The sequence below is a fragment of the Myotis daubentonii genome, chromosome X (assembly GCF_963259705.1).
Source record: "Myotis daubentonii chromosome X, mMyoDau2.1, whole genome shotgun sequence".
In the NCBI taxonomy this organism is placed as follows: Eukaryota; Metazoa; Chordata; class Mammalia; order Chiroptera; family Vespertilionidae; genus Myotis; species Myotis daubentonii.
The window spans coordinates 39,713,484-39,738,828 of NC_081861.1; the positions used below are offsets into that span (position 1 = coordinate 39,713,484).

The 25,345-nt window shown below is 44.0% G+C and overlaps 1 protein-coding gene across 7 annotated transcripts in view; it reads left to right on the plus strand.

Moving 5' to 3' along the window:
* The first annotated feature begins 17,731 nt into the window (after positions 1-17,731).
* The window catches only part of TMEM255A (transmembrane protein 255A), a 77,967-nt gene continuing 70,353 nt past the window's right edge, over positions 17,732-25,345 (plus strand). For all 7 annotated transcript variants that reach the window (XM_059679483.1, XM_059679477.1, XM_059679478.1 and 4 more), the window contains exons 1-2: positions 17,732-17,959; positions 24,363-24,505. In XM_059679483.1, the coding sequence (XP_059535466.1) occupies positions 17,902-17,959; positions 24,363-24,505 (201 nt within the window). In that variant the 5' untranslated portion in view covers positions 17,732-17,901. The remainder of the gene's footprint in view (positions 17,960-24,362; positions 24,506-25,345) is intronic.

Consider the following 25,345-nt stretch of genomic DNA (forward strand, 5'->3'; position numbering starts at 1 on the left):
AATCAGCTGACAGTCGAATGGGTACTCCCTTGTAGGTAACTGACTGTCTTTCTCTTGCTGCTTTTAAGATTCTCTCTTTATCTTTTGCTCTTGGCATTTTAATTATGATGTGTCTTGGTGTGGTCCTCTTTGGATTCCTTTTGTTTGGGGTTCTCTGCGCTTCCTGGACTTGTAAGTCCATTTCTTTCACCAGGTAGGGGAAGTTTTCTGTCATTATTTCTTCAAAAAGGTTTTCAATATCTTGCCCTCTCTCTCCTTCTGGTACCCCTATAATTCTGATGTTGGTACGCTTGAAGTTGTCCCAGAGGTTCCTTACACTATCTTCATATTTTTTGAATCTCTTTTCTTTTTTCTTTTTCGGTTGGGTATTTTTTGTTTCTTTGTATTTCAAATCTTTGACTTGATTCTTGGGATCCTCTTGTCTGCTGTTGGATCTCTGTAAATTATTCTTTATTTCAGTCAGTGTATGCTTAATTTCTAGTTGGTCCTTTTTCATGTCCTCCATGGTCTCACTATACTCCTTGAGGGATTCATTAAATTTATCGGCGGTTTCCATAAAATTCTTGAAAAACCTTATAAACGTGGCCTTGAACTCTATATCCAGTCGTTTGCTTTCCTCCGTTTCTGCCAGTTGTGACCTTTTTCTTTGTCTCTGCATTTTGGCTGCTTCCCTGTGTTGATAGAGTGGCCCTGCACGCCAGGTGTCCTGTAGGGCCCAGTGGCTCAGCCTCCCCAGTTACCTGGGGTAGACACTCTTGGTGCACTCTTGGTGCCTTGGTTGTTGTAGGATCACTGGGAGGAATTGACCTCCAGGCCAATTGGCTGTGGGAATCAGCTGTGTCTGAAGTGGGAGAATGGTCCCCCTCTGACCACTGGGTACAGTGGCTCCTGGATCTAAGGAGGTGCTAATTCAGCCCCTGCCTGAGGCCACACAGCAGGAGCCACGAAGAGGCTCAGCTGTGAAGCAATGCAAGCCGCTGCGGGGCCTTGGGCCTTCTCTTGGAAGTTCCGGGTCTGCCTGGCTGGGCTGTAGTTAGGTACATTCACATGCAAAAGCCTCTGCCACAGCCTGGGTGGGGCGGGGTCTCAGGGAGTCAAAGGGCGGTGAAAGCAGCTATGGTGATTCTCCGCGCCCGGAGCCGCGCGTCTCAGTGTCCCGGTAACGGCTGCAAGCACCTCTGAGGGAAAGCCGCCCTCAAGTTCGCCCGCTGCCGCCTGACAGACCAGCCTCCCCCCGTATGAGCCCTGGGTCCCCAGAGACCCTCTGGAACCGGAGTTCAGAGCAGTCGGGAGCTTGTGATTCAAAAAGACAGCCGCGTCCTCAGGCGCCACCCCGTTTCCGCGCGCGCGCGTGAGCCGCCGCCGTACCTCTGCACTTCACCTCTGCAGCTCCTCTGGCTCTCAGCGTGCCCCTGTTTTCTTCTAGTTGTAGAAATTACACTCAGCCAGCCTTCCTGTTGTTCTGGACGATGTTTGTTCTGACCCTTGCGGCATTCTTCAATTGTTGTGTGAGGCGACAATTTCCCGGTGTTTATCTATGCCGCCATCTTAGTTTCTCCCTTCCCATTTCTTTTAAATCATCAGTACCTGGGCCATGGGCCACTGTGGCTGTGCACAATATCTTTGGGGGTCAGGAGAGCATATATGACAGCAGCAAGGGAAGCCGCAGCACAGGAGAGAAGCAAGGATGCTACCCTTGCCTGAACAACAATGACTACTAGGCAACTTGGGTGCTATGCTTAATTCTCCCCAGGATGGTCATCTCCTTCCTTTCCACAAACCTCACAAAGAGGTGTCCCCGGGGCTGTCCTGGAAATGTACAATCACAAACAAGGTTTGTATGGCTGCCTAAGCTAGGCACAATGACCAGAGAGCTACAGCCCCACCCTTGGTAACTGAGACTAAAGTGCCAACTGGCTAAGATGCTGTGTGTACTGCCTCCACAGGCCAGAGCCTAAGAGACCACCAGCTAAAAGCAGGCAAAACCCAATGGCATATCCTGATGTGATATAGTCAACTAGCAGCAATTTTTGGTTTGAGGATTAGAGCATTTAGAGTGGAAAGAGATGACAATACCTGGCAAAGACAACACAATGCCATGCCAGCCAAAGTGCAAGACCACCAGCAATTGGCAGTTCTGTCCCAGACAGCATTTGCCACATCATGGAACCAGTTAATTAGCCAGTAGCAATTAATTAATGCTGACCAGATGTCCTTGGTCATGGTTGGTTCATCCTGTTCATGATGCCAATTGTTCCTCCTCTTCACTCCATTGGTGAGGGAGAGATCTTGCCCTAGGGTTATGGGGACCACTGAACACCAAATACTGGATAAATGAGATTGACAGAACTTTTTAAAAAATATATGTTTTATTGATTTTTTACAGAGAGGAAGGGAGAGGGATAGAGAGAAACATCGATGAGAGAGAAACATCAACCAGCTGCCTCCTGCACACCTCCTGCTGGGGATGTGCCTGCAACCAAAGTACATGTCCTTGACCGGAATCGAACGTGGGACCTTTCAGTCTGCAGGGCGACGCTCCATCCACTGAGCCAAACCTTTTAGGGCTTAACTAGGTTTTTATACGTTAATATGTTCATTGCAATCCCCAGAGAAGCCACTAAAGAAAATGACTGATGTAGTCCCATTTGTTTATTTTCTCCTTAGTTTCCTTTGCCCTAGGAGATGTGTCCATAAACATTGCTACGAGAGATGTCTGAGATTTTGCTGCCTATGGCTTCTTCTAGGATTTTTATGGTTTCATGACTTACATTTAAGTCTTTTATCCATTTTGAGTTTATTCGTGTGTATAAGAGTAAAGTAGTGGTCTAGTTTCATTTTTTGCATGTATCTGTCCAATTTTCCCAACACCATTTATTGAAGAGACTGTCTTGACTCCACTGTATGCTCTTGCCTCCTTTGTCAAATATTAATTGAGCATAATGGCTTGAGTCGATTTCTGGGGTCTGTTTTGTTCCATTGGTCTATATGCCTGTTCTTGTGCCAGTACCAGGCTTTGTTGATTACGGTGGCTTTGTAGCACAACTTGAAATCTGGTATTGTGATATAAAAAGCTTCTGCACAGCCTGGCTGGCATGGCTAAATGGTTGAGCATTGACCTATGAACCAGGAAGTCAAGGCTCAATTCCATGTCAGGGCATATGCCTGGGTTTCAGGCTTGATCCCCAGAATGGGGCATGCAGGAGGCAGCCGATCAATGACCCTCTCTCTCCTCGTTGATATTTCTATCTCTCTGTCTCTCTCCCTTCCTCCCTGAAATCAGTAAAAATATACTTAAAAAAATAAATAATAAAAATTAAAAAGCTCCTGCCCAGCAAAAGAAACCATCAACAAAATGAAAAGGGAGTCCATTGTATGGGAGAACATAATTGGCAATGATACAACAGATAAAGGGTTAATATCCAAAATATATACAAAAGGAAGGCAAACAATCCAATTGAAAAATGGGCAAAGGACCTAAATAGACACTTCTCCAAAGAGGAGATACAGAAAGCCAAGAGACACATGAAAAATGCTCAAAGTCACTGAGTATCAGAGAGATGCAAATTGAAACGAAAATGAGGTATCACCTCACACCTGTCAGAATGGCTGCCATCAACAAATCAACAAATGACAAGTGCTGGCAAGGATGTGGAGAAAAGGGAACCCTAGTGCACTGCTGGTGGGAATGCAGACTGGTGCAGCCACTATGGAAAACAATATGGAGTTTCCTCAAAAAATTAAATATGGAACTGCCATTTGACCCAGTGATCCCATTTCTAGGAAAATATTCTAAGAATCCCAAAACACCAATTAGAAAGAATGTATGCACCCCTATGTTCATAGCAGTACAATTTACAATAGCTAAGATCTGGAAACATTCCAAGTGCCCATCAGTAGATGAGTGGATAAAAAAGCTGTGGTATATTTATACCACAGAATAATATGCAGCAGTAAAAAAGAATTTCTTACCCTTTGAGATGGCACGGAGGGACCTGGAAAGCATTATACTAAGTGAAATAAGTCAGTCAGAAAAAGGTAAGTATCACATGATCTCACTCATATGTGGAATCTAAATAACAAAATAAATTGATGAATGGAGTGGATCCAGAGACATGGAAGCATGGAAGAGAGTTCAGAATCTCAGAGGGAAGGTGGGGGAGGGGGAGTGAGTGGGAGGAAATCAACCAAAGACCTTGTATGCATATATGCATAACCCATGGACACAGACAATAGGGTGCTGAAGGCCTGGGGTGGGGGGCAGGGACAGGCTGGAGGTGGTCAATGGGGGAGAAAGGGGGACAAACGTAATACTTTCAACCATAAAGATTTACTTAAAAATAAAAAATAACTGAAAATATAGTAAAAAAAAGAAAGAAGCAGACAACAAGGCAAATAAAATTATAAACTATAAAATAGCAGTAATGGAGGAATTGATGAACAAAAAATATGTGAAATATAAAAAATAAAAGCATTTTGTTATTGTTGTTGTTGTTAATCCTCACCTGAGGATATTTTTCCATTGATTTTCAGGGAGCATGGAAGAGAGAGGGAAAGATAGAGAGAAACATCAATGTAAGAGAAACACATCAATTGGTTGCCTCCTGCACCAGGGCCTGGGCCAGGGAAGACCCTGCAAACAGGGTACATTCCCTTGACTGGAACTGAAACCGGGACTTTTTGGTCTGAAAGCCGATGCTCTATCCACTGAGCCAAGCCAGCTAGGGCAAAAACAAAAGCATTTTGATCAATTATTACATGAGCAGAAAAACTGATCACACTGACTGGATCTGTCCACAATACGGAAATAAACTGGATTTTCAGGAGAAAAAAAAAGCAAAATAGCAGACATAAATTTGGTAATTACATTAAAGTCAAATAGCTTAAACACTATACTCCAAAGACAGAAATTGGAAGAGTGGATTAAAAGGCATGATCCAATTATAGGCTTACACAAGAGACATGCTTTGGATTCAAAGACAATTGAGTAGAAAGTTAAAGAATGTACAGTTGACCCTCAAACAATGTGGGGGTTAGGGATGCAAATCCCTCGTGCAGTTGAAAATCCACATTTAACTTTTTACTTCCCCAAAACTTAACTACTAAGAGCCTACTATTGACCAGAAGCCTTACCAATAATAAACAGTTGATTAACACATATTTTGTATGTTACATATATTATATACTGTATTTTTACAATAAAGTATGCTAGAGAAAAGAAAATCCTATATAATAAAGAGCTAATATGCTACTTAGACCAAACAGCAGAACAACTGTCCAGACGACTTTCCAGATGAAGCCAGAGCTGTAAGGGCCGGCAGCCGCAGCTGTGAGGGTTGAACCCCTTGCATGAATTTTGTGCATCGGGTCTCTACTGTTATTAAGAAAATCGTAAGGAAAAGAGACTACATTTACAGTATTTATTTACAAAATCTGCATATAAGTGGACCCATGTAGTCCAAACCTGTGTTCAAGGGTCAACTGTATCATGAAAACAGTAACCAAAAGAGAGAACGGATATACTAATATCAGACAAAATAAACTTTAAGACAAAAATTGTTACTAGAGATGAGGAAGGACATTTTATAATGATAACAGGGTCAATAAGTCAGGGGAGGTGTTATAACAATTATAAATATATACACAAAAGAAAACAGAAACCCCTCCCCCATGTATACAAAGAAAATCTGACAGAACTGCAGAGAGAAATAGACAATTCAGCAATAATAGTGGGGGTCATTACTAGCAATCTTACAAAAGAAAAATATAAAGGAATACTCTGAACAATTGTATGTCAACAAATTAGATAATCTAGAGGAAATGGACAAATTTCTAGAAAGACACAAGTCATCAAACTGACTCAAGAAGATCTAGAAAGTCTGAACAGATCTATGCAAGTAAAGTGATTGAGTCAGTAATCAAATATTTGAAGAAGAAGGAGGAGGAGGAGGGGGGAGGAGGAGAAGGAGGAGGAGGAGGAGGAGGAGGAGGAGGAGGAGGAGGAGGAGGAGGAGGAGGAGGAAGAAGGGAAGTCCAGGACCAAAGAGCTTCACTGGTGAATTCTACGAAGCACTTAAAGAATTAACACCAATCCTTGTATTCAAGCCAGAAACCTAGAGAAATCTTTCTTGATTCTATCACCCTTTCCCCATGTATCCCAAGTGCTGAGCACAGTGCTTGGCACATAGTGGGCATGTATTCATTTAGTCAATAAATACTGAGCTCTTACCATATTCCATGCATTATTCTAAGGCATTAGACCTACAACAGTGAACAAAACAAGTTCCCGACTTCATAGAACTTATATCCTAGAGAATTAGTGAAGAATGAGTAAATCTTTTAATACTTAAATCAGGCACTACTTCCCTCTATTCCTCCTGCCTGGGTTAGTTAGGAACCCCTTATTACTCCTCACTCAGTATTTAGTTTTCTGTGCTGAAATTATATTTTTTTATAAATCTCTCTCCCAATTAACTGTGAAATCCTTGAGAACAGGATCTGAATCTTACTTATTTCTAGGACAGGGCACATTGAAAGTGTTCAATAATAGTTTTTTTATCTAAACTATTCAAGGTGTTTTCTAACTTTGAGTACCATCTCTACCCTCTATGGTTCAATTCCACCTCCAAACCCTCCTACACACATACACAACTTATAGTGGCCAAAAACACTAGTCAGTTTTTTGGTTCCTGGATTCCAAATTTATTTCATACAGAGGGCTGTGGGGTGGTGCCTCAGGCAAAACCTAGGAATCTTGCCCAGAGAGAAGAAACTGCTGAGTTGTTTTTGTTTGTTTGTTTGTTTGTTTTGAGTTTAGAGAGAGTTGTTTCAACCATATCCATTTTAATCCCTTTGGTCCTCAAAGACTACCCATTCACTGTAAACTGGGGCCTTAATTACAAGCACAGCTGTCATCCTGGGGTAGATCCTTGTGGTGACTCTGGGGTATACTCTGGCAGGCTTATGTGAAAGTTTTTCATACTAAAGGGAGAGAAATATCTGCAAGAAAGTGTGACTAGCTCATTCAACCTATCTCCACTACTGGGAAACATCTCAAACTACAGAAACTGGTGAGGAAGGCCCAGCATAGTCAGCTTAAATAGAAAGGACACCATGTCATTTGAGTGATGGGACATGCAGTCACCTAGGTCTCTGCTGTATGTTCTACCTGTTAGGGAGTATAATACCAATTACAGAATTTCTGCAAGTCAGTATAATAATCCCTGTGTTTCTAATGGAAAAATAGGCCAAGAAGGGTTAATTAGACCAGGGGACTCCCGTCATTTTGTGAGAAGAGGCCACTTTTCATTTCACTTAAGCCTTGAGAACACCTGTGGGAGGAGGGGAGCTGTATGCTTGAATGTATGTGTCAGTGCTTTGGAAGAAGCTGTGAGCGAAGGTCTTGAAGCTGGGGGTGTCTTAAGAGGGATGGATCTGAGGAGGCTCAGGGAATAGATAATAATGATAGGAGGGGGTCAAAGGAGCTGACAGGAAAGACTCTGATGTGGGGAGGGAAGTTGACAGTAAAGGTCCTTGAAGTGAGGAGAAACTGACAACCTGATAGTGATGATCCTACATGGGGCCATAGAAGGTCTGCTGGTGTTTGCTGCATTTCCTTACTAGTTGATCCAGCGGCCCAGTTGGGACCCCCTGGGCTGGACTAATAATGTACGTGCCCTACTACAATGCCAACACATCAAACAAGCCACCATTAGAACAGGATCGTTTTCCTTCAGGCAGCTGCTTGCTGCAATCATTCTGCTGATTAAATTTCATTCTGGAAAGTACTGCACAGACATTAATCAGGTGTCACAGTCACTCCATCCTATAGAGCCAAAGCCTCTCTGACCTTTAAAAATACACCAAACAGTTGCTAGAACACATCTCCTTAGGGAGGACAGGTCCTTGGGCCAGCCCACAGAGATCTACACTGGCCTCACCCCCTGAGCTGATCTTCCTCTTCCCTAGAGAACTTTCTGACAGTTTTGCTTGGGGGACTCTGGCCAGTTTTCTGTCTTGGTGGTGCCAGAACCCCCCTATATCTGTGAATCTGAAGGTCTAGAAGGGTTTCCACGTTTTAGAATAGCTTCCCCATTGGCCTGCTCCACCACCTGCAATTTTTACTGTAATAAGTGCGCCTCCCAGTTTCAGTTGAAACATTGTAGCCTCCAGAAATCCCATGTTTTTTAAAAAATCAAATAAAACATTTATCTGGAAGAGAGAATCCATAAATAATAATGGAACTTAACAATAACAGAGCATTTTTCCTTGCTTTTAATGTACTTTCCATATTCTATCTCATTTCATTTTACATCAACAATGTGAAGAAGTTATTATTACTATCCCCATTTTACAGATGTCAAAAGAGAGGCTCAGAGAGATTAATTGATTTGCTCAAAGGCCTCGGGCTAGAAATTGGTCTCTCAATGCCAAGCCTTAAGCACTCTCTGTCACACACAAATTAATACTGGCAACAGAATTCTAAAAAGAGACGTGTTTTGATGGGAGTGTAGGCAATGGCTGAGGTCACCTCTAAGTAGGGTGTCAGAGAAAAAGCCAGCAAACAGCCAGGAGGCTTTGTGGAGACCTTGAACACCTGAGTAAAGTGTCAGGGGGCGGGGGGCGGGGGAAGATGGGGAGGTAAGAGGAGTAGAAAGCAGCTTGGTCTTCAATACAGATGTTAGTATTCCTGCTCCCCTATTACTTTCCCTCAAGCCGGTAGGTGGCAAATAAAGTGCCTTATGTCTAGTTGAGTCTTCTTGCCAGAAGTAGTGGAGAGATGATGGATGTAAATGGAGGCAGAAAGATCACATATGTGTGTTCCCCTGGGTTGGGCTGCCCTTGATATGTACCAAAAGCCTCTGGCCGCCCACTCTCTTTAGGCAGTAACCATTCAAGTCCAGGTAATTAGAATAAAGAGCATAACAGTGTATCAGTAATGTAAGACAGTGTCCTGTTCTTAAAGCATAATGTCATTTAAAATGCAGTGTGTAGTAGACTGCAACTTAATTGGAAAGGATGCTTTTGACCATTTGGGACGTTACAGAACATTTGGCATAGCCATTAAGATCTGTTTTCCAGAGCCCAGGAAGCTAATTGCAAATGGTTAGGTAATGCACAGCTGATGGAAAGATTTCCCCTTAAATTGATTCCATGGTATATGTACAGGGATGCTTATTGCAGTATTGTTTGTAACTATGAAAAACGAACTAAATCAAATGTCCAACCATGGGGGCTTGGTTAAACAAATCTGAAACATCTGCAAGATGAAATGCTATGCAGCTGCTAAAAAAATGAGGTAAATCTCTATATATGACATGGAAATATGCCCATTAAATAATATTGGGAAAAATAGTATTAGGTTTTTAAAAAGGTAAGTTACAGAATAATATTTATGGTTTTGTTCCATTTTAAAAAAAATCTATGTGTTTAACTCTGTGTGTATACACATATTTGTTGTATGTGCATATGAAAAGTGGAAATGTCTGGGGAAATATACACCAGACATTTTAAAATACATTTTATTGATTTTTTACAGAGAGGAAGGCAGAGGAATAGAGAGAAACATTGATGAGAGAGAAACATCGATCAGCTGCCTCCTGCACGCCCCCTACTGGGGATGTGCCCGCAACCAAGCTACATGCCCTTGACCAGAATTGAACCTGGGACCCTTCAGTCCGCAGGCCGATGCTCTATCCACTGAGCCAAACCGGTTAGGGCGACCAGACTTTTTTTTTTTAATATATTTTATTGAGTTTTTACAGAGAGAAAGGGAGAGGGATAGAGAGTCAGAAACATCAATGAGAGAGAAACATCGACCAGCTGCCTCCTGCACACTCCCCAATGGGGATGTCCTGCAACCAAGGTACATGCCCTTGACCGGAATCGAACCCAGGACCCTTGAGTCCGCAGGCCGATGCTCATCCACTGAGCCAAACCGGTCAGGGCTGGGCGACCAGACTTTTAATAGAGGTTACCTCTGAGGAGATTAGGGAGGGAAAGACTTTCCCTTTTTAATTTATATATGTCTGTAATTCTTTGAAATTTAGATGCATATTTTATTTTTGTAATTATTGGCTGCTTGTTAAAAGATGGCTGCCTTTATTGAACAGCCCCCTCCTTGTTATAGCAGGATTCTGAGCTCCTGAGCAGAGCTGAGGGGCAGACATGAAGTTAGATGCCTGTCACCTTCAATAGAACTCACAGGTCCAATTGAACTGCAATGCAAGTATTTTATTTAAACAGCAAAACACTAAAATACAACCTTACCAAAAAAATCCTCTCTAATAAAGTTGCTCATTTTATCCTTTTCTCTATTCTATTTGTCCCTCAAATTCCCATCATCCCACCCCAGGCAGAGTTCCTTTATCTTCCCAGAGAGGTTAGTTTCCCAGAAAGCTGTTCCCTTCCAGCAATCCACAGAGTAGACAGCCCCCTGTCGGTGTAATTCCAGGGGCATAGGAAGAGCTGGACCAGAAAAAGTACTTGCCCACCTGCCAGCGCCAATAAGGTTTAATGACAGGATGAAAGAGTAACACAAATTCCTTTGAGAGAGGTGACATATTGCCTGAAACTTGAGAGAGGTGGGAGGTGGGTCCTGAGCAGCCCTCAGGGAGAAGAGTGCAATTAATGAAACATTCACTTGTTTACTTATAAAATGGAATTTGAAGGTTTTTCCTAATTTTAGTAATAATACATGCTCACTAAATATATTTGAAAGATACAGAAAAATATAAAGAAGAATGTAGTTACCTGTAATTCCACCTCCCAGAGATAAAGTGAATATTTTCATAACTTTCCTCAATTCATTTTTCTCTGCATATATATGCAATTTTAAACAAAAATTGGGACCAAACTATACATGCAGTCGTTCGCCTGCTTTTTTATTCATTATTATGGATATTTCTATGTCCTTACCACTTGAAAACACGATTGTAATAGCTGTATATAATATATGCATCTTATGGCTGTGGTGTCATCCAGTTAATCATTTCCCTAATTTGGGGCACTTCGTGGTATTTTTCCAATTTTCACCCTTATTATAAATAATGTTGCCATGGACATCCTTGCACACAAATTGTAGTCCAGATTTCTCTTTCCTCAGTACAGATTCCCAGAAGTGGAATTACTGGGTCACAGAGTGTAAACATTTTTACAGGCTTTGTGGAGCTGTTTGAACTGGGAGCAAATCTACTGATTTCCCAGAAACCACGGAACACAGAAATCCTCTCTAGTCCAAACCTGAACAAAGCAGTTGGACATACACACACATACCTTGCCTGTAACAATGCCACATCCAATTAGGTGTGTAATGAGTGTTTTTTATGGGGATAAAGGAAAAGGATGTATTGAGCTCTGTAATTAATTAGAGGAAGGAAACAAGGTAGTTACAGCTTAACTGAATCCTATCATCACCAACCGCCATCTCTGGGAGGTAAACCTCTCTCTCTCTAAACTGTGAGACCCCCTTAGTGATCTCCAAACCCATTCCTGTGGACTTAAGGCCACTCATCCTCACCTCCTGCCCTTTTATCCTAATTAAAAAGTAATACATGTGGTGATTTTTTTCTGTTTAGATTTTTGCTTCAATACCTAGTTTACTGTATAAAATATGTTGTTTATTCATTGATTGACCTCACTCTATGCTTACCACTTGTAATTATTAACCTCTGTTGCATTCATTCTAAAATTCCCCAAATCATTATCTAGCCTTTTAAAATATTGTTCTCTGTTGTTGTTTTCTGCCTTCAAATTAGGAAAATATGAAATTCTGTGGAAAAAAATACTTTGATCTTAAAAAGAAACTACCTCCTTTGTGTAGTAAGAAACAGATTGTTCTTCTGAAGTTGCCTAGCAAGAATTTACTAGATGTATGCCTGTATCATTTTAATGTTTTTGTTAATGTTTCCAAACAATGTATTTTAAAATCAGAATAATTTATATTCACTTTCCTAAAGTTCTCCTGATGTTCTTCATCACGCTTTAATGATCAGAAACAAGATGCAATTTTTATCCCCTGCCCATAAAAGCAAGGTAGGTATCCTACCTAGTAATAGACAAACATGGTAATTAACCGTTCCTCCAACACGCTTCCCATTGGCTAATCAGGGTGATATGCAAATTAACTGCCAACCAAGATGGCGGTTAACCACCATCAAAGATGGCGGCTAATTTACATACTACAAGCAGGGCGGGACAGCGCCATCCCGTCTGCCCCCCTGCCATCCGGGCCTGCTATCTGCGACTGGGGCAGCAGGTAGCCCGTATGGGACCCAATCCAGGGATGGCCAGCGGGACCACAGGGATCCGTTACCGGACACTCCCATAAACGGCCCTCTCGCAGGAATGCGTGGCTGGCAGGTCCTAATGCACAGATCAGCCACTGGCTTAGCCCACAAACAGCCCTCCTGCGGGATCCCGGGTTGGCAGGTGCTAATGCACCGATCAGACACTGGCTTAGCCCACAAATGGCCTTCCCATGGGGACCCTAGGTTGGCAGGTGCTAATGCACCCATCCTGCGGGGATCCCTGGGTTGGCGGGTGCCAATGCACCGATCTGCCAACACGCACACCCGGCCGCCTTTGCCCTGCGCATACTATGCAACTGGGAGAGGGGAGTGGGGCCGCTGGAAACAGGGCGGGAACTGCCCAGGGTATGCGTCAGGCAGCCAAGAGCGGAGTGCGAACTATCCCGACAGGTAGCTGCTTGCTCATTCACTTACTTGCTCAATCATTCACTCATTCACTCACTCATTCATTCACTCATTCACTCGCTCATTCATTCACTCACTCAGCAAACCCTCTCAGGTCCCTGGCACCAGGCCAGACACTGAAGGTGAAGCAAGATAAGACAGAACTATGTCCTCAAGATGTTAGTAATTCAGTAGGGCGAAGCAGGCACATGAACGAGGCAGCTGTATGCACAGATGCACTGTACTGGGTTCGGTGAGGGCAGTAACTAATGCTGACATTGTTTTCTTGATAAAATGGGGCCTCGGGAGCCAGGCCACCCCAAGCCTGTAGGCCTGTGCCTAGGCCAGGAGTGGCCAGGGTCCAGGAATATGACAGAGGGTGTAGGTCGGGGTGAGGGGCCTGGCCCCACCCCTCACCCTCACCCCAGAGTGCACAAATTTTTGTGCACTGGGCTACTAGTCCTAATATAAATTGAAGGGAATTTTATTATACAAGAATGAACTACTGTTCAGTTTGATTGATTTAAGATGGACTTTGATATGGTGTATTTGAAAGCTATTAAATGCAACTTACAATGCTTAACAAAAATATATTTTATGATTGAAAAAGTTTACTTTTTCAAAGAAGTATTTAACTTTCTCAATAAATAAAAGTAGAAGTACATATGGAGAAAAAAATTTCGGGGAAAATGCATTCCAAACTGGAAAATTGTTGCTATCTCTGGGGAGAAGCATTGTGGGGGAGGATAAACTTGCTACACTGTGCACCTCTGCAGTTTGGGTAATTTTTACAGTGTCATGTTTTATTCTAGTAAGCAGAATAAAGCAAGATTAAAAGTGCTATATATTCACCAAGTATTTTAAGTGCCTACTATATACCAAGCATAACTAAGTGATCATTAGAGAAATTTTGATAGCTACATAAAAAGAAGACTTTGGGTATGTGCAACAGAGACCAATAATGAATAGGACAATGAAAACAACTGAGATCTCTAAGTTGCAGGTCTCTAAGGGACTTGTGAACTATGGCATAGTGTTGCCTGCCTGCTGGGACTGCACTCAGCCTCTGGCTCTTAGATCTGTGGTTCCCACTGGCTGCCTAGTGCCCAGCTGAACTCCAGTGTGGCTTCTTGACTGCCCCTGCCTGTTTCTAACTGTAGCTAGGTGTGTCTTAAGTGCTAACATATCTCCTTTGGCAGGTAAAGCCAAGAGGGTGTGAGGACCCAGGCACTTTCACTTGCTGATGGTGGGAATGTACTTTGCCACAAATATTTCGGAGGACAATTTGGCAATATGTATTAAAAGCCTTAAAAATATTTGGATTTGATGATAAAAATCAGAAGAGCGCTTATCTCTAAGAGGGTTATTGCCTGGGAAGGGGGCTCAAAGAAGCCATCTGGGATGTTGGAAAGGTTAAACATCTTGATCTGGATGGTTAAAGGGTGTGTATATGTAACATGTTGAAAAAATGTTTTCATTAGAAAAATATATTTTGAGTTTTTGAACCAATAATTCCACCATAATATGGTATCCTATGGTAATAAAGATGCAAAGATTTAGCTCATTGAGTTATTCATAATGGTGAAAAATTTAAAACCTTTAAAATATTCAATAATAGGGAATGGTAAATAAATGATGCTCCATCCATTTAAAGTCATGTCATCAAAAATGTCTTACTGGTATTGGAAAACACTCACGATATAGTGTTTGGTAACCGAAGCAGGTTGCAGAATAGGAAGGAAACAATAACAAAGTAAAGACAAATACCAGTTTTGCTCCCTGATGCTATGGTGATTTTCCTGGTACCTACAGAAAATGACCAGCTGACAATGGGAACCAGTCAAGCTTCATGGCTGAAATCTCACCATCAACCATAGTTCTCTTCAGTTAAAATTCAGCTGCTTGTGGTGTGAGCACTGGGTACCAGGCATTAACCTGAAGTCGTCCAGTAGGCACAACTGCAACCTCAATTTGGCTGTTTAGAACTTTTGAGGTTCTCCATTATTCTGAAGCTTCCTTTATATCCTTGGTCAACTCAATTCTGGGAGTTGAGAGGTGGGTGGTGATAATCAGGATAATCAGGCTAGAGAGACAATGGCTAGGATGTGTGTGTGTGTGTGTGTGTGTGTGTGTGTGTGTGTGTGTGTTATAGTAGCCCTCACTGGCATGAAACATCTGTTTTCCTGTTCTTGCATCTAGGTGGCTTGTGTATTGATCAGTTTTGCTATGAGTCTATTAATGTATCAAATCCACATGTGTTTTGAATAAAATCAGAATGGAGCTCATGAAAAAAATGCCTTTGCTTTTTAATTGTCCAGCTCATTCTGAGTTAAAATAAACTTTCTTTTGGGGGTCTTTGTGCCAGACTCGGTTTAAATGTGAGCCTCCCCCCCCCACCCCAGTTCCCATTCTAGTCCTTCCCCTTATCTCAGCTCCTCCTCTGTCCAAACAAGCGTACAATCCCTGGAGAAAAGACTGCTACTATTTTCTGAGCTGCCACAGCTGCTGCTATTGTCACTACCACTGGACTCAAAGTCATTTTTAACTTGACTTGCTGTGTTCCAAGTTCCATAAGGTACCTCAGGAGACAGTCTAAAGGAAATATACATAGTTCTTTTAAATAGCCAGCTCCTGTAGCAATTTCTAAAATAGCTTTTAATCTTCACACAGGATTCAGTAATATAGATGTTGCATAAAGCAAGGCTTACCCCCATTAAGGGCATCTCATTAGTATATGGCTTTGATTTACAAAGGTCAAATTACATATGCCCTCTGTGTCAATTGATGAGTAATGTGCTTCTCTCTAAAATGAAAAGACCTCATTCTCTCCCTTGAAATCAGCATGGTAACAAGTTTCTATTTGGTTTCTTTAGGGATCTCTAGCTATATGGTTGCTATAGGGAAGCCAAACATCTCTAAAGAAGGTGTAAAACAGTCTTTTCCAGCCTGTATAAAACCCTCTTTTCTTCCAGGCTACTTTCACAGAGACAAAATCAGTTCATTATGAAGTACTCCTGAGAATTCAGTGCTGATTGTCAGAGGTTTTTTTTACATTAAATATATGAGGTATTTAGAATTGGGGAGGAAGAGATAAGTAAACAGACCAGAAGACCAACATGGCAAGAGTGCAAATACGGGATTTCTCTCTGCCTTTGTGCAGCTCATGGAGACGGACACATAGGCCAAGCATGCTTAAGACACACATTTCTACAACATCTCATCTCTATCTAGGACATATATCACAGATTTCTAAACCACATCTATAGCGTAGGGTTGCTAATAATACCTGACACAGCATTCAGCCTGGCCCCTGGGGTGTGCCCAAGATCTTTACAAAGTGTTTCCTTTTTAACCTTCAGGAAGCATCTTTTCTTCCTTTGGAAGATTGGAAAGGGCCAGGGCCCTTGGTTCCATTTCCTGCAAAAGGAAACAAAGTCTCAGAGTAGATTAGCAAAACAGAGCTGGGAGAAAACAACTACTCCTCTTCATCAACTCTCAGCAGTTCTATGCTCAGTTCTGAGATGGATTTTTGTGTGTGAGGTGGTGGTGGCGGCAGCGGGGGGGTAGGGTGGTGGGGTAGTGGGGGTGGTGGGGGGAGTCACAGAGAAAGGGCTGCAAGCAATCATCAGGGGAAGGTGGTTGGAAGGAAACCTGGTAAAAGGAACCTGGGAGCTCTCACTTTGAGAGATGGATGCCTTCAAACAGGTCAATTCCCTGGTATGCACAGAGAGGAGTTTCCTGAAGGAGCTGGCACCCACTGTTATCCCCTCCCTCGCCTTCCACTTCCTGTGGCCACCAGGCAGATGTCTCTGGGCGCTTCAACAAAGCCTCATCCTGTTCTGCGACTGTTTTGAGGGCATCAGAACCACCCTTCTGGGCTAACAACATAATGCTCCCAGCCCAATATTCTAACGGGGTCCAAAAGGATGCATTGGAGAAGGACTTGGCTGCCCTCAAAGATTAAGGACATTGCCACCTCATCCCCAGTTTTCCTTAACAATCCACAGTGGATCTCTCAGCCATGACTTGATCCTCTTTCCAAAGCTACTTATGTTTTCATCCTATTGCACCTCTTGGGGCTAATGAATTCCTTAGGTTTTTTAATATGGTATATAGAGTAATAATAATGTTAAGCTGCCATGGTGGGAAGATCACTGACCTGGGAGTCCAACAGAACTGGGTTCTAATCCCACCTGCTAGCTGAGTGACTACAGGAAATTTTCATTCCTTTTCTGAGATTCACGTTCTTCATCTGTAAAATGGGGTTCTTGATACCTCATCTTTCTGCCTTGCATGGCTGCTAAGATGAGAAAATTAGGTGTTTGACTTAAAAGCTCCTTCAACAAAAGCACAAACGGGGGAGCTGATGCAGACTCAGATTTCTTTTAGCTGGATCTCCTTCTAGCTCTTGGATGCTGTTGGTTCTAGAATTCTCAGATGTGGCGAATAAGGAAGGCTGTGTTCCCTCTTTCTATCTCTGCATAATTTTATACACTCTGGTCACATCCCTTCCTAGCCTTCATCTTTCTAGACTGAAGAGTCTGCGTTTGTTTAATCTATCTTCATATGGCAGTGCCCTCCACCCTCCTCCATCCCCTTGATTATAGAGTGGCCCTTCTCTGGATTATGTCCAGCTCCATTATGTCATTCTGGAAGCACTAAGACCAAACCTGCACAAATGTGTGTGTGTGTGTGTGTGTGTGTGTGTGTGTGTTCATCAGCTCTGAACCTCAGACTCTACCCACTCCCCAATTATAAATCCTAGAACACGATGCTTGCCCAAGACCCTCTCTCCAAACTACAGAGAAGGCCATTTGGCCCCAGACTGTAGCCTCCCCCTCTTTCTCTGCGCAGCCTTGGCCCCAAGGGGCTAAAACGGCTCCCTGTCTGGCTTGGGAGGCTGGGAGGTGGATAACTAGGATGGGGAGGGGGGGGGTCGAGGGGGAGGGGGGGGTCTTGCGCAAGCGCACACCAATGCTGGACCGCCAATGCTGCTGCCTCCCGTGCCAGAGGGAGGCAGAAGAGGAGGGAGGGAGAAGAGGAGAGGGGAGGAGGAGGCGGCACTTGGGCTGCAGCTTGCAAACCCAGGCAGTCTCTCTCTGAGAGAGACGGGGAGCGGCTGCCACTGAGTAGGATGCTCCTCGGGGCGCCCTGAGCCAGGGACGCCTGAAGCAGCGTCGTTGGCTAGGGCAGCAGGGCAGCTTTCACCATGCATCAGTCCCTGACTCAGCAGCGGGCCAGCGATATGTCCCTGCCCGATTCTATGGGTAAGTCCAGCCGCTCTTCCTAGGCAGCGGCAGCAAGGGGTGAGTGCACTGCCTTCCGGACAAGGAGTGCCCTGACTGCCTGGAGAGGCGGGGAGCTGGGTTCAAGAGGGGGTCTGCACGCCCCAGCCTCTGGGTCTAGGACCAGAGCCCCAGGGGAGTGGCCCAGCGGGGGAGGGGGCGAAGCGCTGAGGTTGGAGCGCCCAGCTAGCCTGGGAATCTCCCTGCCCGGAGTGTGGGTGTGAGTGTGTTTGTGTGAGTGTGTCGACAGACTTGCAGCCGGTGGTAAATCCCAGCTGTCTGGGGATCAAAACAGTTCCCTGCAACCTGCGCCTTCGCTTGCCATTCGACGGTCTCTCTTTGCAAAGTCCGCGTCACTTCTAAGAGCTCTATAATAACAATAATTAGAAGAAGCGGGGTCCTCGCCCCCTCCCAACTCCATCGAAGCTGCCCTGAAATTCAGAGCTATAGTGGGAGGGGGACTGACTTGCACCTGGCTGACCGGGAGGTTTGCGCAACCCTGGGGGATGGGCGGGTGGGAGAAGAAAAGAGGGGGGCTGGCCGGAGGGGAATTCCTGAAGATTCACTCAAGACAGCCCAGCCCTGCCGTCTGCAGTGGCAGGATCAACATTTCTTGAATTTGATTCCTGTTATGATCCAAATACAAGATATGCAATGTGCGTGAGTGTGTGTGTGTGTGGGGGGGGGAGCCAGAGCGCGAGAAAAAAAGATCGAGCGCGAGCCCGCGCATCTTCTGAAATCGCACTTTCCCTCTCTGGGTGAAATAGAGGGGGGGCGAGGGGGGGTGAGAGGGGGGAGGGGGGAACCCACTAGCCTGATTTGGTTCAACACCTTCCTCATCAAAACTGGGGGATGGCTACCTCCAGGCACTAAATTGGTTGTCCCTCAAAGCTGCTTTCTCCTGGTTACAAACAAAACACAAACCCAGTTCTTCTCAGCTGTTAGGCACCTTCCCAAGCCCTATGATTTCATTGGGCGGAGAAATTAATTTGGAGCCCAGGAGAGCGGGAGGGGATTGTTAAACCCTGATCCCACCTAATCTTAAAAATTGCCTCGGATACACTTTAACCAAATCGAATTCTCTCTTTCCAACATACTTTGCATTCTGCAAAATCCCTCTGTCTTGAATTCCTTCCATCTAGTCTACTCAGGTCTTCTCCGAAGAATTTGCGGGAACATCTGGAGGGGAAGGGCGGGGAGAGGATTGCACCCAGTCTGTGAGCTCCCTATTGCTGGCAAAAGACTAGGTCTCAGCAAAATTAGTTCACTGGAGGGGCCTCATAAATTATAGTCTAGATGGGGGAAAAATCCATATTTTTATTGGTTTTGCATATTCAGTATAATAATTTGCTTTTTTTAAAGGGCGTAGTTATTTGCAACGTGGTACAAATGAGGCCAAGGACTTGGGTCTGAACCAGAACCCAGCAGTACCAGACTCCCCCCAGCTCTCTCCCTAACGTGCACACACACGCACACACAATGCACTCCTCACCTTGGCCAGCTGTGGCGCCAAAGCTGTCCTGGCTCCCAGACGCCAGGCAGCTGCGCAGGAGGGCTGGAGGGGGGAGGGAGTGTGTGTGTGTGTGTGTGGGGGGGGGGTTCTGCAGTACACTGCCTGCAGCCACCACAACCACCTGCCAAGCAGCCCACCCCCTCCATCGCGCCTGGCCATCCAGTTGGGGAGGAATAGGCAGGTTAGTAGCCCAGGGCTTAAAATGTTGCTAGTTGGCACACTGCTCTGTGAGTTGGGGAACAAGAAGAGATTCTTGGGCTCCCAGGGGCCTTCGGCCAATCTTGTGTTTCCTGAAAGGTCTGCGCAACAAGAAGTTAAATGGGCTTCGTCCAGATTCTGCAGGGAAAGAATCATGGATCCCTTATGGAGCGGGAGCATGCTCTATGCATCCCTCTTTGGAAAGTCCGCAGATCCAGGGCTCCAGCAAATTCCTGAGTGGAGTGGTAACCATGGATTTTCACACTTTGGACAACTGAGTCTCCCCGGAGCTTCCTGGCGCTGGCCCTGTGCAGCCCAGGCCTAAATCAGCTCTGGCAACACCATCTTCCTTTGCATGGAGTGGAAGGGTAGTGGGTGGGTCAGTCTCCAAGGGCAGAATTTCTGAGGGGATTCTCCCTACAGGCAAGACACAACCACAGCCAAACAATAAAATTTAAAATTTAAAACACACAGATACACTGAACCAAGGTGTCTGCACTATATGCTGAGTTACTTGCTTACTCGCTGCCTGGGGATGAATGGTTAGTCCATAGCTTGGAGCTGAGCAAAGTGCTTGGGAATAGAAAGATGGTAATCTGACTCCAGTGTCCCTTAATCCCTTCCCAGTACCCCCTTTTTGCAACATCACCCCTAGGGACTAAGGCACCTCTACTACAGCAGGGCACTCCTTCAAATAACACTGCAATTCACCGATGGGTGTCTCTGGTCAAAGATTTGCAAATGAGGGTGGGGGGATTTCAGTGCTTTTAATGAAATGTTTGGGAGACTGGCAGAGCCTTGAGACTCTTATGTGGGCAGCCACCTGTTTCCATCGATGCTCAAGGCTGGGACTTCCTGGGACACCCCCTGTGTGGCAAAGCTAAGGTAAGCAAATCCTAATCAGTTCAAAAGATCAGCCTCGAAAATTAGTCAGTCATCAACAACAACAAATTAGTCAGTGCAAAAACAGGATTCTGGGCCCCCATCCTCCCTGCACTGGGATTACATAATTTATAATCAGGAGGGTAATCAAGAACATGTACAAGGTAAAACACAAGTGAGCAGAGACTATCACTCTACCTACTGGCAACTCTCACCTTGGTGTTCCTGTCAGATACATAATCCTGAAACTGGTGGACATAAGATGTGTTGTGAACCAGACCCACAATTACAATTATAATTGTAGCAGTTATAATTAATATACTTACTGAGTAAGGTACCTAGGAACACAGGGACATGAACTAATGAGTGACTCCAGTAGAGTGAGCTTGGCCAAGGTGACACTTGGAGGAGGTGACTTTTGAACAGGTTTCAGAGGAAGGGAAAGACCAAGATGTGGGGATGGAGTGGGGGGACTTTGACCAGGGGGGAAATACAGAGGAAGGAGAAGCTGGCTGTATTTGAAAGGGTGTAGACAACAAATAATTGGGTGCTTCTAGAGCTGAGCATCCTGGTCCTCATGAATCTGGGGTGGAGGTGGGGCACTGCGGAGAAGGAGGGCTGCAGCAGTCCTGCAGGGAGGCTGCCAGACTGAGGGGGGCAGGCAATGCCAATGACGGGATTTCAGACTCTCATTGCTGTCGTCACAGGGGAGGTTGTTGTTATTCAAACTGGAATATGCTGGGCACCAAGTAGACAGGCTAGTGAGAGACATTGGGGTTGTGACACTAGTTGGCAAGAAAGCTTTTAGTTCTGGAGAGCCATCAGGTGTGCCCTATTTTAAAAAATCAATTCCATGAAAGTTACCTATATTTATTCATACACACCCCCCATAGCCTGTTTTATTAGAAAGGAAGCAATTCTGAGATGTTGCCTCTTGTTTATTCAACAAGTATTGACTGCTCACTAGGTATCAAACACTGATAAGCACTGTTTTCAAGTACCTGCTGCTTTATTTAAGTACCTGGTGGTATTCGAGGGTTTTTTATATGTTCATTTACTAGACATATTCAGAACCAGATGATCCTCTGTTTACAAGAACATCTAAGACAGGTCCCAAATAGTACCATAATAAGAACAGGGCTCTACTTCTTTCCAAAATAAAACAACCACCAGGAAAGTGTCCTAAGCAGACACATGAGTTGCCTTTTAGGAGACCGGGCCACACCTTCAGAGAAAAGGTCTGTCTTGCTCTAAGTAGAGGTGACTTTTAAGTCAAATTAACACTGAAGATAAATGGAGGGATGATTCTTCACTTTTCAATAGAATTCACCCCCAGCATTCCTTAAAATGGTCCATTCCCCAAGTGCAACTAGAAATGATTTCATTTACACAAGTATGGTCTTTATAGTGCAAAATAAGGGGTGACATGGGGGAGGAGGAGGGGACAGAGAATAGATATTCAACCTAGTGATGGGAGAGTTTTCTTAGGAATTTTACCCAAAGCAAATCCTAACTAGAGGCAAGGCCCCGGTGGAGCTCTAGGATCTTTGCCTGGGTTTCTCAGCTGACTGGATTTTCAATTCAGGTTCTAAAGCAGGGGAAAAAAAATAGATTTTCAAATGACACCATGTGGTTTGCTGAGTCACTTTTCTGACCTGGTTCCTGTGCTTTTAAGAGTTAGAGTGATATTTGCAAAGGAGACCCAAAGGCTGTGAATAGGATCAAAAGCCATGTGGGGAAGAAGCAGGCGAGTGATACAAAAAAAAAAAATCAGAAAGACCATGCACACATACACTCCCCCAATTAAGTCTCTAAGGTTACATGTGAGGTGTAGAGATACTTTCATGTGTCACAAAGATAACCTTGGTATATCTAGATGTTTCCCTTACTCTCTTTTGCCAATTTGGGGCAGAGATGGTATGAGTGACAAAGGAGAAAGGCAGACAGGAATGGGAGGTGATATTGGTAAGTTTAGCTCAAAGTCCCTCTGTGAAACCAACTGAAAGATTCACTGAGTAGTATCTATTATTGAATAGACGGAGGGACCCTGGTTTAGAGAATCATTTCGATCCCCTCAAAATCCAGAGGAAGGATTAACTAACCTTCAAGGTAAACAGGTGAAATAAGTCCTGCTCCTCTATCCGCTCCACTTGTAGTCTGGTTTCTCCCAGGATTGCTCATCCTGTTTACCATCAGTCTGCTTGCCAATTGCATCCCAAATAGCCCTTTCACACAAAGGGCCCTGATGTCACAGATCTCTCTAGTGGTCCTTTCTGTTTTCTCAGTGGAGGCTGCACTTAGGCACCACTGGAGGGGAGCCTCATTTCCCAATTCTCCTTACCTCTCTCCTCCCCGGGTGCAATAGGGTGCAGCGTGGGTGCCTATAAATGCTCATGCCACTTCTACATTTCAATGTAAAGTAGTCTTAGACTAATATCCTATTAGAAATGACCCTGATGAGTCATGCCCTCACTTTCAAGGCTGACGTCAGGGGAGACCGCCAGCCCCTCCCACCTCCCTTGGAGCCTTGCAGGGACTGCACTGGGGAAGACAAGGGGATGTCTGCTGGGGGCTGAAGGGTCAGCAACCACCCATCCCTCTCACCACCACCAGGCCTCTTGAATCCCAACAGTTCCCTCCTCCCTCCCTCTTTCCTCAACTCCTCTCTCCCCTCCTTCCTAGTGGTGCAGTCTAGGCGGTTTCATTGGGCAGCAGTTTCCTGAGGCTACAGTGAGGCCTCCCCAATGACGGGATCCAGTGAACAGACCCAAGCGGCCCCTTTTAGGCCCATAAATGACAGTCAAGCCACTGGGTGGGCGACCCCATCAAAAGGCTCCCCACTGCTTCATCCTCACTAGAGAGCTAGATTCTCATAGGATAACTCGTGCCTGGTATTTCCTGTTGAGAGCCCCTCCCCAGGTCAGAGAAATGAAGAGTATGGAGCAGCGCTGCAGTGCTCCAGTGCTCAATTCCTTTAAAAAAATTAAATTGAAAAGCTAGTCTAGATATCATTTTTCTATCTGACTTAATAAGCCTGTTTTCAAAAAAAATATTGGTTTGTGTGATCATGTCTGATAAGCACTGAGTACGAGAATGGGTTTATCATTTATATTTATGTCACCCTCACATAAGCTTATACACGTATAAGTTATAATCCTCTCCATCTACCTCCCCTGATACATATCTTTGCAGACTAATGGCCTCCAAACACTTACTTTATTACACACATTTGTTATGTGACAAATCTTGCCAACACACTGTTTTAAAGTTTATGAGGTAGCAAATGTCAGAGATAAATGAAAAAAAATCCCAGTTCCTAGCTTGGTTCTGATATTTACACCGAAAATGAAATTTCATATCTCCAGCTTATGAAAAAAGCCCTTCTTAGTTACACATTGGCTTTAAAATATTTTCATTTAATACATCCACACGCACACTTCCCATTTATCATATGCCTTATAATTTAGACTAAAACACACTCTACTAAGTGGGTATGACACATCTTTTATAGAGTGCTGAAAGCACAAACGTTTGCTCTTGTTATGTAACTGGTAAGATTTCTTCTGTTTTTTTATTTTCAAACTGGAAATATATATATTTTTATTGTGAATGTGGCACCTGATGATTGCCAAAAAAACTAAAGCTCCATTTCTTCCCCACAATTCCACTCCCCAGAGATAACCCCAGTTACCAGTTGGAATAGGAAAGGAAAACCTTACTAGTAATTTTTTCTTTGTGTCCATCTCTTCTCCAGCCAAAATGAACAATTTCAGTTTCTCTGTGTACTTTCAGGAGCCTTCAATCGGAGGAAACGAAACTCCATCTATGTCACCGTGACTTTGCTGATTGTGTCCGTGTTAATTCTCACGGTGGGCCTTGCTGCAACCACCAGGACCCAGAATGTGACTGTTGGGGGTTATTACCCAGGAGTTATTGTAAGTATAAAATACATAGTTGGGTCTCAGTAGCTTGCTGGCTACAGACATTTGGGTTCTACTTCAATAGTTTTTCAATTCGGTTTGAGTTTCTAATGTTTGCTAAGTTTTCCTCCTTTATATATCTCTATATGAATATATACAAAGACAACTCTGAGCTCATTAAGAAGAACACTGGACTAAGCATCTCCATCCCTAAATAGCAGTGTGATTCTGAGCATTTCTCTCTGGGCATCTGCTTTTCAATATATAATAGAAGTCTCCTGATCTTACCTGAAATCTAAGGTCCCTGGCAGCTTGACACTCTGTGATCCAAAGTGATCCTACACTCCTATCAGGAAAAATGTGTAGAATATTTATTCCTAAAATATGTATATTTGTTTTTTATAAATTATGTACATGTTTATAAAATATACAAAGTGGACATTCAAAATTTAGATACAGTGAAATAAACAGTAATTTTAACATCTTTATATTAACACTAACTAAATTACAAAGAATGATGTGCACATAACATGAAGTCTGTCATTTAAGATAGTGGCTATAAATCCTTATTCAAATAATCCACTAGATAATTTTGAATATTTTTGTCTGACTTCTTACCAGATGATTAGATTGCCATTGCATCATTGACCCAATGCATGGATTCGTGCACATTGAAAGGAAATTAATTAGAAGGTGGCTGGTGGGGGAGAACTGGGTGGGGTCAGACATGCCCTGGAGCCAAACTCCTGCGGTCCCTCCCCAGCGTCTGCGGAGTGAGTGGGATCCCTCCCGCAGCTGGGGTCCATTGGCCTGGCCTGCGGGGATTGGGCCAAAATCGGCTCTCCAACATCCCCC